At 43.0% G+C, this 18,707-nt stretch overlaps 1 protein-coding gene across 5 annotated transcripts in view; it reads left to right on the forward strand.

Moving 5' to 3' along the window:
* Positions 1-2,738: 2,738 nt before the first annotated feature.
* The window catches only part of KIF21A (kinesin family member 21A), a 112,314-nt gene continuing 96,345 nt past the window's right edge, over positions 2,739-18,707 (forward strand). For all 5 annotated transcript variants that reach the window (XM_080938882.1, XM_080938884.1, XM_080938885.1 and 2 more), the window contains exon 1: positions 2,739-2,892. In XM_080938882.1, coding sequence (XP_080795008.1) covers positions 2,849-2,892 — 44 coding nt within the window. In that variant the 5' untranslated portion in view covers positions 2,739-2,848. The remainder of the gene's footprint in view (positions 2,893-18,707) is intronic.

Raw genomic sequence — 18,707 nt, forward strand, 5'->3', positions numbered from 1 at the left:
ATTCTTGTAGAACATTATAAACGGGAATTTTACACTTTTTATGATTTCACATGCATCAAATGCTTTTGTATTCCCATTTGAACGGGCAATGGATGATATGAAGATGAAGTAAGCTTCATAGAAATAATCTAAATTTTTTACTATAGAGAGAACCGTGCTTCTTTACAAATGAAACACAGTAACTAAGGAGACCACAGAAGGGAAAAGCCTTGTATTTTATTCATTCAACAGCATTTTATTCACATCTCTAACACAATTACCATTTATAGATTATGGTTTTGCCTTAGATCTGTAAATTGGCCCTTGCTGAGTGGTGCTACTTTGCAGAGAGTGGTCAAGAAAGCCTCTCTGGGGGAAAACTGCGCTTAACCGAACACTGAAATGTTAAAAAAAGGAGGCCATACAAAGACTCAGGGAAAGAACATTCCAGGCCAAGGGAATAGCCACTCCAAAGACTCCCAGCAGGCAAACAGATGCGTGGTGCCCCAGAACCAGAAAACCCACATCACCAAAAAGCAGTAGTTAAGGAGCCACGTGGCTAAGGATGAGGCCAGAGTGTGAAGGGCCCGGGTCTAGAAAAATTTAGGCTCTTTGTGTTAGGTAACCAGTGGAAAGTTTCAGGCCACAGAATAACAGGAATGGCTTATGTCATCCTGTTAGTATGGAGGTGAGAGGAGACACTGGGAGCCCATCCTGGTCTTTTATAATTTTGAATTTACCTTTCTCTGTAATATTTGCCTATATATATATATAGGCCTCTGTAATATATAGGCCTATATATATATATAGGCATACTTACAGACCTTCAAATCCCAGAACTAAACAGTTAATTCTTTGTAGTCATGGCATTGGCTTATTCTCCACGCCACCAGTGTTTAGCGCTGTTTGCCCATAGCTGCTGTCTCCTAAACTTTCAGTAAATAAATGTTCGGAACAGGATTTAAACCCTTGCATGGTAAAAGCTCTGACCTTAAGATTTGCTTTAATGTAAGGTTATTATTTGGAAGAGCTACAAGGAAATATGAAGCAATCTCAAACAAATATCGTTCAAAACTAACCATCAATTTTAGAACATTCAGCATTTAGGGTTCTGAAGTTTTACATGACCTTTGACTGAAACCGTGAGCAACGTAACCCCAAACAGCTATCGTTGATGCTTTTTGGTCACACATTTCAGTCTGATGGCTCGGGACTGGAGTTGGCCAGACATAACCTGATTTTTCATGGTGTGTGAATACTGTGCTGAATTACTTGTTAACCTTTAAAACTAAGGTGTTCTCACATAAAGATTTGATTTTGCCTTTTCACCAGAGAAACAACAAATGCAAGCGAACCCCAAACTGGAACAATGGGGGATCTGCATTCCAGTAGATCTAGTCCAGGCAGTATGGGGAACAGCTACCTCCTTAGCAAGGAAATAGCTCTCTTTTATTCGATGTATTCTTGACTTTGCTTCCTCCACTCCCTTAAGCTACCTGCCCAGTTCTTGTAGCATATGCTTTGTGACAGGTCTTCTTGAGACAGGAACTGTTGCTATTTAAAGTGAAGACTCTGAAAAGGTAATAACATATATTGCTTTTTACTAACTAGGTTCTGTTGTGTGTGTCCTTTGTGTGACATTTATCGCAGAAACAAGGTGGTCAAACCAGATCCAGCCAGGCCTGGACCTATCAAGTTAGGACGAATACGTCTCCATTATGTTGGTGGATAAATGTGGAGGCCAGGGCAGGCTTTCCAGGGCGAAGGCAGAGGACAGCTTTGCTACCGGTTTGGCACACAGAGGGACACTATAACCTTTTTCTTACCTTCCACTTATGTTGTCTGTAACAATTTAAAGGTGGCAAGATAAGAAACAAGAGTATGTAGGACTATCTCTGCGAATAAATACCATAGGACGTCTTCCTGTGGGGATAGGAGGTTCAGACTTCTTTCCTAACCCAATGTGCACTACCTACTGGTACACCCTCTGAGCAGGGCGATCAGGTGTGTGATTTTAGTTTATATCTGCTTGGGCCAGTGCTTTATTTAGATAGTGACATTCAGTCTATTCCACTGTTCTATGTGAACCCACATGTTTATTTACAGAAATGTACGCAACAGTCCACAAAAGATACTCTGTGGCAAAGCTAACAAAGACTGTTTCCACAGAGCTATCTAAAGGCGTGTGGAAGGACAATGATGACGTGCAGAACACACAATGGAACACTGTTGACAGAATCCCAGGATCCCGGGAGGAGCTTTTGAAAGGCCAGCAGGGAAAGAAAATCCGTTTGCAAGGATTTAACCACGCTGCTCGCCTCCATGGAAAACAGTGTGGAAACGCTTGGCAGTACCAGGGTCCGGGGCACTTTGCAAGCTCATAGGACTGAACAGTCAAGCACTGGAGAGGCTTGAGTGTGTGTGTGTGTGTGTGGGGGGGGGGGGAACGTTCCACGTCCCAAGGGATCCGGTAGAGGGCAGAGCCCGGTCTGGGAAAGGGGTCAAGGTCCGTGCTGCAGAAGGGGCAGGTGGCTGCGGGGACGCGCCTGGGGGAGGGGATGAGAGGGGGAGGGGGTGGGCTCGCCTCCGCGCGGTGCGGCGCCCGCCTGGCCGTGCCGCTGGGGCGGGGCGCACCGGACCGGCCACGGCTGACGCAGGGCAGCGCGGAGCCCGGCGAGTGGGGGCAAGGGGCGGCGCCGCCCTGAGTCACCGCCCCCTCCCGAGCCTCCGCGCCGCCACCTTTCCATTCAGTCGCCCAACATGGCTGGAGCACGACGCTGAGCCCTCGCCACCGTCACCGCCGCCGCCGTCACCGCCGCCGCCTGCCCGGAGCGCTCGGCTCAGTGCTGGGACCCGGGCGGCCGCAGGCATGCTGGGCGCCGCGGACGAGAGCTCGGTGCGCGTGGCTGTCAGGTGAGCTGCGGGCGGACGGGCGGGCGGGTTCCCCTGCCTCCCGCTCCCGGGCCGGTGCGTCGCATCGCGGCTTCTCTGGGGAACAGCAGCGGCCGTCACCGGCACCCTCCCCCCACCCCCAACACAACCCCTGCGGATCGGGCGCAGCTCGCTGCACGGGCGCCTCACGTTTGGCCTCAGGGTGAGCGCCACCCGGTGTCCCCGGGAATCGCTGCCGCAGCTGCCGCCCTGCAGGTGGGCCCGAGGTGTCTGTCTGTCCCCTACTCCTCCCGGGCCCAGCCCCCGCCGCGCCGGGCTCCGAGTGGCAGACAAAGCGTCGCGGTGACAAGCGCACGGCTCGCGCCCACTCGGGTCCCCAGGCTGTCGCGCGTCGCGACACCTGGCCTCGCAGGTGTCCTGGTGGGGAGTGTGTGGCGGGACATATGCACCCGCTGGAGGTCCGGAGAAGGCAGGCAACGTCAGCAAGCCAGAGGGTTAGATGGGCGACTGGGAGGAACAACCTGAGGTTAGTTAAGCACCCTGGTTGTTGACAGTGACATCACACACGCCTGGGGTTGAGTTTTGAAATGCTGGCTGGCTATGTTACAGTGTTGTGGTTAGTGACGGTGGCATGGATATTCGATGTACTTTGGCTGTTTTGATGCATCGCAAGAACTAAGACGGTTGCTCTTGGAAAACTGCAGCATCATCACACTGAAAAATTAATGAAGCATTCACCCTAGACCAAGTGCATGGCTTCCATCGCTCTGATAAAACAGTTTTACATTGGCAGTGTAAGGATTATAAAGATAGCCTGTCTTTGGAGAAATCCAGAATGTGTAAACATCTGTTGGCAACGTCTTAGTCGAACAATGATTGCAAGTTACGTAATGTAAGCGTTCCTATGGCTATTTTAGTGACAAATCTTGATTAAGCTCAGTTTTGCCAAGTCCTAGGTCTTTAATTGTCTTAAGGAATAAAAAGAGAAATGGGAAGGTATGTTGACTCCTTTATTTTGCAGATAATGCAATTACCAGAGAATGGAGCGACAGTTTTATGATTCTTTACACACTCCTGTTGTAAAACATTGAAAAATTTATTCCCCTTTTCTGTTATCCTTGGACGATATTTTCCATTACTAGATGAGATAGTTTTTCCTACTCATCCTCCTAACTTAGGTTTGGAATTAACGTGTGCACCAGGGCCAGGGAAATAGAAGGCAAAGACAGGAAGGCCAGTAGGAGCCTGTTTTATCAGGGCTTCTGATTATGAATGGTTGTAGGAACAGGGTAGGGGTGGGGGTGGCGGGGCGGGGGCGGGGTACCCAAAACACAAAATGACCATGGAAATGGAAATTTTGCTTGTGAGAAACCATCTGTTAATAAAGATTTGAGATTCCTTTGTGTACGTTTTCTACAATGTCATTGGTGAATTTGTTGACCATTCTATTCATTCTGATCTTGGAAGTGAACAGAGTCATGACTAGGCCTAAGGTGGTAATGACCAATAAATAAATATCTTACGTTACATTACATTACAGAAGGATGTGGGTCTGATGTTTGAGGAGAAGGATTACCTGTCGTTTGGCCTGCCCCATGCTAGGAAAACAGGTCTGAGCCATCCGGGTGGCTGTACAAACGAACAGAACTTGTTGACCTACATTGTGAAGGTTCAGTTTGGTGAAGCTGGGATTTTCTTTTTTCCATTAAGTACATTGCTCTCTCATCTGAACCCTCTAAACTTCCTATATACAGGCTAAAAGGGGCTTTATATATCACATACCATTATAACACTTATAAAGTACTTGTACCAATGGTTCTCAGTCTTTTTAATGCTGCACGCAACACTAATATAGTTCCTTGTGTTATGGTAACACCCCAACCATAACATTATTTTTGTCGCTACTCCATAACTGTGATTTTAGTACTGTGATGAACCATAATTTAAATATCAGTGATTTCCTTAGGTGACCCCATGTGAAAGGGTTGTTTGACCCCCCTCCCAGAGTAGTTGCAACCCACAGGTTGAAAACCACTGGCTTAGACACTTCCTAACACATATATTGGGATTCTGTTCTGTGTCTATTACTCTGATTTCTGAGCTAAAATCAGTAATAAACGTTGCACATAGACCATATCAGAGTCAAGACAGTGCTCGTGTGTCTTATATCAGGTAAAAAAAAAAAATCTCATTCCTCATAATCTGTGACTTTAATGCTGTCATTTTTATGTCTCTCTTACTGACCGGAGCAGGAAGATTATTAAGTCAGCCTTCCAAAATTAGACTAATAGCATATGACAGAAACAGGGCTCCAACCCAGAAAGCTTACGTTTACAGCCCAGGTTCTTACCCCTGAAGCCTGTACAGGTGAGAGACAAGACTATGCCTGGCCGAGTTTTACTCTGCTTCTTCCTCGTCTTGTAGGAGGTCAATTACAACCAAACGGATTCGGCCAACTATTCATCTCAGCATCCTAGAGGAGAGAGAGAGAGCGTTCACAAAGAGAGGGACTGAACTGAAGTTTTCCTGTGCACCACAAGTCAATCTGTTTTCCAGCTCACCAGCAGGAGAAGTGAATTATACAAATGCTGTGTCTAGACACAAAGTTAACAGAGGCTTTTGACCCATTGACCTATCTTTCTCCTTTACTGAATGACGAGATAAGGAGCAATGGAGACTTGGCTGTATTTCATAAAAGCAAGAGATCTCTCTAGGTGCTTGTGTTCTGTTGGACTTAGAGGCTTTGTAAAATAAGCGCCTGAGACGTATGCACCTGTGGGGTAAAAGCTGCTGAACAGAAAGTTTCTCACTGAGGGAGGATGGTTTTTATTCTGAGGATATTTTGTATGTGAGTTGTCCGTAGGTTGTCTTTCACTGGCAAGGGATATAGATTCAGAAGATAATCCTAATATTCAGTCTCATGGGGCAGTTGGAACACCTGAAATATGGTTAAGCTGCATAACTAAAATTTAACTTTAAATTAATATTTTTTTACGTGTGTCTGTGGTATGTGCATGTGTGTGTGTGTGTTTGTGCGTGTTCATGGACACATACTCTCGCACACCTCCGTGACAGTCAGAAAGCAATCCGTGAGACACATTTTTCTCCTTCCTGCCAGGTGGAGTCTGAAGATTTATCTCAGGTCAGGTTTTAACTTGGTCTAGATTATTTTTCTCTCTCTCTCTTTAGAGATGTGGCTAGTAGAAACTTTAAAAGCCACACACGCTGCCTCCTGTGTTCACTGGCGAGTCTGCTTTAATCAAGTGAGTTAGAATTGTCAAGTAGATGTTCACAGACACAGAAGGAGCCGCAGACATGCAGACGAACACGCCCTTACACATTGATAGACCGAACATTGAGCATTCGAGTGTGTGGTTCTTTGCGCATAAGTGTACATGCATGTCCGTATGAACATGCATGTAGAATGCTGCTTCAGAGCAGTTACATTGAATGGCTGGCTTAGGTAGATGGCATTTACAGAATCGAACTTAGCACTTTTCCTATCCTCATCTTAATCCTATACTGACTAGAAATTGACAGATCAGTTAAACAACTTAAATTCTTCACCTCAGACATTGAGGCATTATGAAATGATGTGGCCTTTTTGTTTCTTTTTTTCTGAGTGTGGACAAGAATTTGTTACTTTTCCCTTTTCAAATACCTTAGCTCGGCAGAATTCCGAAAGGAGTACTTACCAAGGGAGATTCAGGAAGGACCTTTATATTTTCTAAAGATTTATTTATTTATATGACTACACGGTCACTTTCTTCAGACACACCAGAAACGGGCATATGATCCCATTACAGATGGTTGTGAGCCTCCATGTGGTTGCTGGGATTTGAACTCAGGACCTCTGGAAGAGCAGTCAGTGCTCTTAACCACTGAGCCATCTGTCCAGCCCTATATTTTCATATCATTGTACCTGACCACTAAAATTTTTGTGCTTGGCTTTGGCAGGGCTCTAATATCCTTGACAGTGAGTTTGGGTTAATGCATACTATCAGATCTTCCTTCTTTCCTCCCTCCCTCCCTTTCTTCCTTCTTTCCTCTTTTCTCCTGAGACAGGGTTTCTCTGTGTAGCCCTGACTGTCCTGGAACTCACTCTAGACCAAGCTGGCCTTGAACTCAGATCAGTCTGCCTCTGCCTCGGAGGTTTTGGGCCTAAAGGCATGTGCCATTGAGCTCTACTCAAATTTGTGTTTCAGCTCGCTGTGTTCTTACTTTACTGAAGCTTGCTTTGTTTGTTTATTTATTTATTTGAGACAGGGTCTCACTGTCTGGCACTGGTTAGTTTGGAACTGGCTTTGTAGACCAGGCCAGCCTTGAACTCAAGATATCCACTTACATCAGCCTCCTTTGTCCTGTGGGCTGGGATCGTTAGTTGAGGAAATAAAAGGAAACAGAAGAGATCAAAGAGATAGAAGATGCTCAGCTGAAAGTCAACGATATTCATTCGTTCATAAAACATGGGTTAGTTCTGTTTTTCTTCAGCCAAGGGTTAATAACTCTCCTGCTTTTCTCTCTATTGCTGTGATAAACCCAAGGATCAAACATAACTTGAGGAGGAAAGAATTTATTTGGCCTTACACACCCTGATCACACTATCATTGAGGAAGGTCAGGGTAGGAACTCAAGCGCGAACCGTGGAGGAACCGTGTTTTCAGATATAACTCAGGGCGGAGGTCTGGAGGTAGCTCCAACCACAGTGTGCAGGGCCCTCCCACTTCTATCATTGGTCAAGGAAATGCCTACGGACACGCCCACAGGTCAGTCTAATGGAGGCAACCTCTCTGCTGAGGTTCTTCCTAAGTGTGTAAAGGTGACAAAACTAACCAGCCCGTAAGTGTGAAAGGTGTGGCCGAGCAAGTTTATTACTTAGGATGGCACCGGATTTCAGGTTTCACTTTTTATTATCGCTGCTGCTCACCTTCCTGCTGTCTGATTTGCTAATTGCTCACTATTCTAAAGAGTAATCACCTGATAGTGACTTCGTACTAGGCTTTTAGTTTAGTGAAGCCGTGAAAACAGAAATTTCCCGGGAGGCTAATACCATAATCTGCTCTTTGGTTCTCATCGATTTTTCTCGCAAACAATGCAATACATTATTCTGGGTTTTCTTCCTTAAGACATACTACATGCCTGTGAGACTCTGACTTAGGAATCGTTATTTTCTGTCAAAATGATTCATGATCTGGCATTATCTAGATTAGGAAGCAAGATGCATATTTGTAGAAGGCAACATATACCTTATATGATTAGAGCAGTTTTAATCATAAGCAGCAAATTGGCTGGTGTTTTAGTATTTCTCCTGACCCGGGCACTGTATTTCATCTGTTTTTCCCCCCCCTGTGGATTAACTTAATTTAACCTTCTCAGAGTATTAAAACAGTTTTCCTGTGGTTGCAGTTTCGTTTCAAACAAACGACAGGCAAGTTAGAGATTATTCCATGGTTATAATGAAATATCGCCGAATGTTTAAGAATTGCATTAAGATTGACTTGTCATTTTCTTCTTAGGAATCATTGAAATTGTGCATTAGACATAATTTTGGTGTCTTAGGATTATCGGCAAAGGGAATTTTAAAGCAGAAAGGAGGCTAGCTGCTCAGAGCCTCTTGAGAATTGTTGGCGGAGGCCTAGAGATGTAGAGGCCTTTATGTGAGGTCACACAACAGTCTTCTGTTGATTTGCAGTGTGGATCTAGGACTTCATGTGTTTCTTGAATCATCTGGAAATCAAGTATCATATATAACTTGATGACATTAAGTACCTCTTAAAGGGCATATATTGAAACTTTGGTCGGTGGTCAGATGAGTATCTCCACTATTGCTACCCACTAGTTTTGCTTTATGGATCTTTCAAGTCTAGGACTTAACTAGTAATTCCAATGAAGACCTTGCAAAAGTAAAGAAAGACCATTGTGGCAGAAACCCAGGCTAAGGTTTTGTGAGTCTGGCATATTGAAATATGAGAGATATCAGAACTGTGCTGTAAAAAGAAAAATCATACCAACTTTGGTTTTGATTTGCTTTATTTTACTGTTGTTTGCTTTTTAAAGACAGGGTTTCTCTGGGTAACAGAATCCTGGCTGTCCTGGACTTTGTAGAGCAGGCTGGCCTCGAACTCAGATCTGCCGAAGTGCTGGGATTAAAGGCGTGTGCTGCCACACCTGGCTTACACAAGCTATTTTTAGTATTTACATACATTGATGCTTTCACAACAGTCATATAAGTGCAATTGCTAACAGTCTAGTTATGAAATAATTTAAAGCATACCTATTTCCCTTCCCTCCCTTATGAATTCTAGGCCTGGGGCCTGTGGTTACCGCCTAAGCCCCATCTTGGCTCTTAAGTGTTTTTTCCCCCTTCATTATACTGAAGCATTATCACATCTTCCAGTAATAATTTTATTTTAGGGAAGATGGCCGCAGAATGGGATAGGAGAGGGTAAGGGTTGTTTGTAGAGACCAGGAAGGAGATACAGAATCGGAAGTCCGATTTTTGAGTTCGCTGTTTGCTGGTTACTTCTCTCTCCAGCCGGTTCCTAAGCTCCACATCATTTCTGGATCTTTCAACCTTGTTTCAGAGGGACACAAAGGATGGAGCACGTTTTGGTTGTAAGGGAGGTCGGTCATCTAAAAAGTGTGTATCTCTTTATAGAGAGCTTTTGGGGCCGTTCTGTTGGTAGAGTCTCAGTTCTTTCTCCTATAACGCCTCCCTCCTTCCTTCACAATAAAATACACAGTGCCTCTGTTGTTTCTTTTATAAAGGAGGCAGTGATGTCTTGTATTGATGGCATCCTTATAGTTGAATATTTGGATGTTTGTTATTATTGACATGAAGCAAATAGATATCTAAGCATCCAGAGGTCATTTACACTTTAACCTCAGGGTTAATCTAATGGGGACAGTTCAGCCTCATCCACTATGTCTAAGACGAAAGAACAAGAAAAGTGTTCGGCTGTGGAGATGGAAAGATGAGACTCTTAGGCCCCCTCGGCAGCTAATCATCCGAGGGTTGATCAAGGGTTAGATATAATTCTCTACTTTGGAAAGCTGTGTCTGTCACTAGGCATGGAAGTGTTTCAGATCTCTGAGCATGGCAAAGAAATTATATATATGCATATATAATATATAATACTATATAAATATTTCAGTGTGGACATTCACTTTTTTTTTTTTTTTTTGGCATAGCAGCAAAGTCAGTTAGTGTTTTGAACCAGTGAGACTTCTTCCAACCAGCAGAAATAAGAGACCTTAGAAAAGACAAGCCCTAGTCCATTATTACAGTGTGCCGATGAGTCACAGACCGTCTCGGTCCTCAGCAAGATTCATTCTAATCTTTAGTGTTTGGATCTTAGTCCACTTATTCATCATGTAATTATTGAATGCCAATCACATGCTGGTATCACATAAATATTGTGATAGTAAATATTAATAATAGGTGCTATATAGACTACATGAGCACTGCACAGTCACGTGTCTTCCTGTGTCAGTTGTGGTCTTGACTGGGTCCTCTCTTCACTTACTTCAGTGGCTTTGGAAAAGGACTAAGAAAGATGACTTATACTTCCCATGAACATGGAAAGTGACATTGCAGATGAATCTGGTAGAGTGAGTCTTTTGTTAATATTACAGACTCCAGTGATTGGTTTAGTCCTTCTAAGGTGTGTGACCCATTGCTGTTTTTGATTGTTTTATCTCAGTGAATGACACAACAATGTGTAAAATCTAAGCCCCTCCCTGATTAGCTACTACACATATAAACTACATACCGCCCTGCTCTGCTGCACCTAATTTGTGTGTGTGTTTGTGTGTGCATGTGTGTGTGTGTGTGTGTATGAGGGGGGGGGAGGTGGAGAGGGAGTGTAACTACCATACTACCAATTAGTTTTTGAGTTGAATTGTTTATTTGATTCACATAACCTAAGAGGATAGGGACAAAATTAGATCCTAAATTGTGAGTGTTCTTTCTGGACCACTTACATATGAGTTTCAAAACTATAGGTAATTTTTTTTTCATGCTTTTTCTCATGAATGTTTGCAGTAAGTCTCTACATTGTAGAGTGGATTCAAGAATGCTTTAGTGTGTAAACTAGCAGGACAGAGATATCAGTGTTACTGTAAACTTGTATTGTGCATGTGTACACACTATAAAATGATGTGTTTGGACCCTTGGAAAGAGGTCAGAGGATAGCTTTGTAGGCTGAGTTGTCTCTTTCCAGCTTCATATGGGATCTGGAAACTAAATGCAGGTTCAGAATTGTGCAATCATTACATTTACTGAGCAAGGGCCTTCAGCTTCGGAGCTGTCTGACCAGGCCCTCTTCTTTCCTGTATGCATTTTCTTTGGTATCTGGAGTTGATGAGGTTATGAGATACCCAGAGCCATTGGAAGCCTTATTTATGGACATTTTTCAAAGAAGATCAATACTTAGAAACAGGAAATGCATCCGTAGCTCTTCAGGTCTGATTGTCTCAGGGCCAGATTTTAATGTTATAAGGAAATTATCTTATTCAATTTCTCCCCATTATTGAAGTAATATCACATTAGCAGAAGTGCTGCGGAGCAGATGAAGAGGACCACCAGCTGGAGTTCACTGTCTAACACAATGACGGTTAGAATTTCGCTGGGTTTCTTTCAGTCGCTTTTCTATGTGTTTTCCCATCTCAGATAATCCGCACGCATTCTTTGGAGCCCGACATCTTCAGTTTACGTGCATAATGATTTTCCAGAGACTTGCATTAAGGAATCACATTTGAATGCACGTTACCTTCTTTATTCCAGTAATTAAATGTTATGGATGTTCGATTCAGTAAGTTTAATAAACAAGCATTGCTTACTGTGGATGTAGATGTAAAAGCTGTGCTGTCTCCTCTTACCGTTCCTGATGCATGTTCACTGGGAGTAACCTTACATGTGACCTTCTCCTGGGGTCAAAGGTTAGGGTGCTGCTCACTCAGAATATACATGTTTCGGAGAAAAAGATGTACTGGTGGTTATTTTGGACTTTGCACCTATACCCAGATCAAGACATACTTATGAGAGAGAGAGCATTATAGACATTTGCCTATAAGAGATATTCTAAACCTTTGATGATGAACTGAATATAGGGTCCTACCTGGGCCAGCTGTGCTCCTTGAAAACAAGATGCTCTGTGAGGCATCTCTCTCACTTTGCTGGTTCAGCCCAGAAAGCTTCGCTTCCAGCAGCCTATTGCTCACCTAGTTTGCATCTATCTGGTCCTGAATGGGGAGTTCTGGACCACCCATTGAACTGGAGACTGCAGCTCTCATTCCTGGCTCTTTTTATATTTGCTTCCTCAGCCCAAACGTGGCGTCTACATCTTTGACTGTCAGTGTATGCAATGCAATGACAGGGGTGTGTTCCGTGTCAAATTTTCTCCTTGGCCAGCTTGCCTTTTAATTGGCAGCACACTCTAGTTGCCCTTGATTTTATTTTTAAACTAATTTCTTATAGAACTAGAGTTTACTTCTCCCTCCCTCACCGTTTAGTTCTTGCCTTTGAATGTAAAATTCCCTCAGTTACCTTTGGTTCATAGTTGTCCATCGTTGTGGGATATCTCATTTTTTTCTTTTTTCTTTTACATGTTTCCTGCGGCTGTTGCTCTCAACATTGAATAATTCCAAGGCTTTTAATGATATTGGATTTTTAAGTTTGAGCATAATTTGATACCAGTTTTGCGTCAATTAGTATCTTTTACAAAAAAGATTTATTTATTTTATGTATGTGAGTACACTGTGGCTGTCTTCAGACACACCAGAAGAGGGCATCAGATCCCATTACAGATGGCTGTGAGCCACCATATGGGTGCTGGGATTTGAACTCAGGACCTCTGGAAGGGCAGTCAGTGCTCTTAACCGTTGAGCCATCTCTCCAGCCCCTACACTTAGTATCTTTTAACACTTGGGTCATATTTATTTAAAAAGTGTTGTTAGAGCTTTTGGGTGGTTGTGATCTGTCAGTTTGGGTAACTTCAGTGTCAGGCTGAGAAGGCAAGATTACGAGGTAGGTGATCTTGTCAGCCTTGCTCATCTGTAACGCGTGGCAACTCCTCCTGTCTAGAACAGGGGTGGAAGGTCAGTGAGGATGACTTGAGACCGTCTGTTAAACCATTTTATCCATCTTCCAGAATTCTCTTCCCTTTCACTGGTGCACTGCAAGTGGAAATGGTGCTGCAGTTGCTCAATACACATTGAAAGTCCGCAAGGCCTAAATAAGTGAAAAGTAATATGTAATATGTATGTTGTCGGAATTAAAGGGATAACTTAATGAGGCTATATTATCGGCACTAGTAAATGTGTGCTGTTTGTATATGTATATGTATGTGTGTGTATGTGTATAAGAGCATGTATGTACGTGAGTGTGTCTGTGATGTGTGTTTAATCTGTATTTGTGTATATAAGACTATGTATGCATACATTAAATAACAGCTATATCTGTCTGACTTTTGGCATTGATTGCAGAAATATACATTGGCGTTTAGTAAATCATTTTAAGTGGCAGTTACCATTGCTATTAATTTTTTTTCTATAGCAAACAAATAACTTGACAGAAAAACTATTTAATTCAGTGGTGATGTACTTTGGGTAGTTCTTCCTCATCCCCCAGCCTGAGTTAAGCCATCTTTAGTAAGACAGTTGTTGCTGGCACCCTTTTGTTAAAAACCAGAGGCATTGGGCCTGATTTACATTTGAATATGAAGGGCATACACCACTTTGAATGTCTGGGTCAGTCTTAAACCCTCAAGGAAGTCAGGACAGACATCTTTTGCCATACGAAACTATTATTTTAAGATTTATTAAAGTAGTCCAACTTATTGTTGACTATGCTTGTACTTTTAGGGTCTTAGAGTTTTCTTTTAAAGCCTGTTTTGGTTGTCCTATCTTGGGTGTTTGCCTTGGTTGGTTTACATAACTTTTTCAGGATGTTGAAACTAAACACAATCGATTAAGTAAAAAAAAAAAAAGAAAGAAAGAAAACTTCCTTTCTATGGGGGAAACTTGACCTCTTTCGTTCCCGTCGGGACCTCTTTCAGCTTACCTGGGCTCCTCAGAGTTGGAATTTGTCATCAGACTGTGTTTGCATGTAGGTGCTGACAGCAGTCTAACCTAGGGCACCCAGTCCATCGTTTGCCCTTGTGCTACCTAGGCCCATAGAGTTAGCTGTCCAGCCTTCTCTTTTATCCTACCACACCCCCTTGCGGGGGGGGGGGGCGAATGTAGCATATTTAGAGATTAATATAAACTGTAATCAAGAAGCCATGACTTTGAGATAAAACTAATCTGAGATGCAGACATAGGCACACACATACCCCTGAACAGAACTAAGAAGCTGGAAAATACAGTATAAAATATATTAGTATTAACAGACAAAACAGACTGGTGGTTGATTCCTAGTGCTCACTGATTAGCGTTTATTGAGAAATGTTAAAGGTTTTGTGCTTGTTGTTGCATAAATAGAAAAATAATGGTCGGACTGGCTTTCTGTTGTGCCCTTTGAATTGTGTGTGCAGGGGCAGCCGGGCATCTTGATAAAATCAGTAGTACGAAGCTAAGCTACCTTACCCTTGCTTACTGAGAGGCTGGCACCTCTAGGCCAGTTTTTGTGTTTTTCTAAGAAACACCACTAATTAGGGGTATGTCTTAGCTACTTTTGCGTTGTTGTTGCTCTTAGGAAGCGCAATGACTAAGGTGAGTTTTAAAAGACTTTATTATGGCTCACAGCTCCAGAGGATTAATTAAAACCCATGGTTACCATGTCAGGGAACATGACAACAGGCAGGCAGGCATGGTGCTGGAACAGTAGCTGAGATATTACATCTTGATCCACAGGCACTACATAGATAGATAGAAAGATGATAGATAGATAGATGATAGATAGATAGATAGATAGATAGATAGATAGATAGATGATGGATAGATAGACAGATGATAGATAGATAGATAGATAGATAGACAGACAGACAGATAATTCTTTCCAAGCAGTTGTACCCACTGGAGACTAAGGTATGTGAGCCTTTGAGTGATTCTCATTAAAATGACTACAGGGTGGAGCACAGAGAAGGAATGGAAAGGTTCTGAGGCCCTGATTGTGGTTCTGTGTTGTGACTATGTTCCCAAGAGCAAACACGATGGCGACCCCGAGGCAACGGAGCTATGTTAACACAGCGTCTACTGAGGAACTAGTAAGGGCTGGTTGATTTTTCCTCTCCTTTTGGCTTTACATTTCCTAGTAATTCGGTTTCATCCGTTCTGAAATTGACATCTTCATGCTTATTCACGAGATATGGATTTATAATTTAATAAACCATAAAACATGTAGTCCCTAAATCAAGGTGCTTGGAGCCTTCTGGCTCTTCTTTGGTTACTCTGTAAATGGTAGACTGTAGATGTCCTGTGCCTTCCGCCCTCGGACTGCTTTGTGTCTGAGTCCCCATTGCCCTGCTTCCTCTTCTCACCCTTGGAGATTTCTCTCCCATCTTTTGCTTCTGAGAGATGAGCTTTCCCTATCAGTTTCATTTCTTTTACCTCTCCTCCTCCATCCCCTCCCCTCCCCTCCCCTCCCCTCCCCTCCCCTCCCCTCTCCTCTCCTCAATGAGCTGAGTCAGCCCTCCACACCCCTGACTCACAGTTAAATGGATGCAATGAAAGGTGATTAGCAGAGAGCTGCCTTCACTGCTCGGAGAACTAAGATGTTCCCCTTTCTCCTCCAGGCAGAAGAGCCATCTGAACCTAAGCTTCTAAAACTGAGCATATTGTTACGTATAGTGCAATATAAGTAACAATAAATACCATTCACAATCACAGTTAAAACCCCCACATCCACAGTACAGGTCATGCTTATGTAAATTTTAGCTGCTTTTGTATATTTGAATCAGAGTCATACCCTATATCTACCTGAAAAAAAAAAAAAGCTCCACCAAGAGTTTCTGCTTCCAGAAGCAATCATTTTTGTACTTTAAAAAAAAAAAAAAAAAACTAGATACAGGTATATGCATATGATAACATTTCTTTTATAATGTGTCTTTGCCAGTGTTACTCTTTGAGTTTCTTTACGTCAGTTCCCCTGATCCATTCTGAGGTGGTGGTGCTGGAAAAGCATCCCGTGGATAAATTATGTGATACTGCTTTATGACTCAGGTCTTGAGTGTGAAGTGAAGAATATTTTTGTTGTGTATATTATACAGTTAGTAACAATGTATATTACATTTAGTAATGATTTAGTAAGAAGCTCATGGTATAGCGGGAATTACTTAGACATATCCTAGTAGTGAAATAGTTGAGGTTTTGAGGACAGTAATGGTTCCCACCTCTGACCATCCCATTTAAGTTTGGCTCAGACTAATAATGTATGTCACTTCAGCTCAATTCAACTTGCTCCTGAGACCTGCTGAGAACAAAGGACTCAGCATGCTCCGCACTGCCCTGTAGTATGTATGATGAACTGGATACGGATTTTGCCCTTAAAGAATGCAGTCCCAGGGCTGGAGACGTGGCTTCATAGACGATTACTCGCATAGCATGTGTGAAGTCCTGAATTTAATGCCTACGAGAAGTAAGCAGGGGAAGAAAAAGGTGAACTCAGCTTACTTAGGAGAGTCTGCCTATCAATACAAGACCCAATGGCTATTCCATAAAACAAGCCAAAAAACGAATGTGTTCATGCTACATGCGACCTGTCGGAGGAGGAGTCTGCCCCGGCAGCCATTGCAGTCACAGTAGCCAGCTTCACAGACAGCGGGAAGGACATCGTGTTACCTACAGTAGCAGTGTAAGGACTTAATGATTAAGTCCCATGAAAGCCAGTCTTTAGCATTATGCTTAACCTTTTTTTTTTTTTTTAACGCTTTCCCATTTTTGCACTAATCTTACCTTTCTCTCATTTCCCTTGTGGAAATTTCATCATACATACTGATCGCAAAGGTTCACTAGCAGCTGTTCGTTCATACCCACAGAAATGTAAGTGCACACATACACCGAGTGTGCGTGCACCATCCTCACACATGATCTACATGTCCTTTTCCTGATAGCTAATAACACTGACTGCTTGGTCAGCTTTGACTTGACTGTGATGCACACCATAGCCCCTGTGGAGCTTTTTCTAGAATATTTCCTTTTCTAATGCCATTTCGACACGACTTAAAAGTCCTCCGTTATTTCCGTATTTTGTTTTTCCTATGCATCCTCGTCAATCCTGGTTTCCTGTGTTTTGGGTTTGGGGTTTTTTTTTTAACCCCCTGTGTAGAATGATGGTGTGTCTCATCATACAAAGACCTCAACGAGGACCCGAGGTATGCTGAACATTTGTCACCGGTAGAGTTCTGTTGTCATTAAGAGCTCAGTCTTCCCTTAGGTGCCTTTCAGTCGCCTGCTCTTGCAAGACAGTAGCAGACACACGGCTTCCCAAGAGGAAAAGGAGTTTCAGAGGAAACTGATGTTTTTGAGAAGGATGAGATCATTAACTCTATGCTGTGTAGACTGTGGCTCTGAATATTGGGCGTCGCGACACGAAGATGTCGGGTCGTCTCTGGACGCATGAGCTTGGACCATAGGGAAGCTGTCTGCTTTGAAGATCAATGTGGAAGAGTCAAGATTTAGTTGGTTGCAGCCTGGGAAATGTGTGCATTTACCCTAGAAGAGTGAAAACTCAGATCCTGGTGAATAAATCAGATAGAACGTCAGGGTCAGTCTATACTAAAAAAAGTGTGCTTGTTTTTGTTTTGGTGGTCAGGGATTGACAACAACTGTCCCCCTGTTTGTTTGTTTATTTACACGTTGAGATAGGTTCTTCCCTAGGACTTTGAATCCCTGCTATGGCTCAGGAGGGCCTTGAACTTCTCTGTTCCTTCTGCTTTAGCCTTCAGCTTAGCTCAAGCTGGTTTGACCCACGTTGGTTGTCTGAATATGTCATTTTTCTCTCTCAACTTGTACGTTTTCATAAAATGCCGATAGTGTAGCTTCTGTCTTAGGAAAGCCTCATGTCCTGTATTTTCCTCCTCCCCCTGTGCTTAGAGCTCACATCACTTTTACTTTCGCTCTGGTCTTTACTATGGAGTGATGGACTGACTGTTACAGTCTGCTAACCCTGGACAGAATAGACCTAAATTTTATTTAGCCCCTGGTTCCTTGTAGGTTAGAGAGTGAATACCCATGACTTCTTATCTGGGTCTTCTAATCTTTGTTATTCTCATTTTAAGATGAGAGTGGCCTTTGCCTTTAATCGCAGCACTTGGAAGGCAGAAGAGGTAAGGTAGCTCTCTCTGAGGTCCAGATCAGCCTGGTCTACAGTGCGAGTTCCAAGACAACCAAGGCTACATAGAAAAAGCCCATCTTCAAAAAAAGCAAATAAGAATCAATGAACAACAAAAGATAAACAAAAAATATAAGCTAGACTCATCTAGACAATGCCAAGAATTAAAAGTCAGGGACTTTCGTTAGGGCTTCTGACTGAGAGGCATGTTCTTCTGTCCTACCTTGTTCCAGGCTTCTGGGACAAGAAAAAAATTCATTCCATTACCTTCAGATTGTTTTCTCTCCCCACTCTCAGTCTGAACACATCTCTACCGATCTCTTTGCCTCTCTTTGTTCCTGACATCGCCTCGCCATGTTTTGAAGTTAGGCCGTCTAACACCAACATATTTCTAACGACTCCCAACATCTGACCAGACCCTGTTCTTAAACAGAGGCTCATTCAGGGTCTCAGAAGGACAGAATAGTCTTTCTGCTTAACCATTTTTCTTCATTTTTTAAAAATACTTAATGCAGACATAAACTTATTTTGCTGGATGAACTGAACCTTTATTCTTGGCCTTTCA

Source organism: Micromys minutus, assembly GCF_963924665.1.
Source record: "Micromys minutus genome assembly, chromosome: 27".
In the NCBI taxonomy this organism is placed as follows: domain Eukaryota; kingdom Metazoa; phylum Chordata; class Mammalia; order Rodentia; family Muridae; genus Micromys; species Micromys minutus.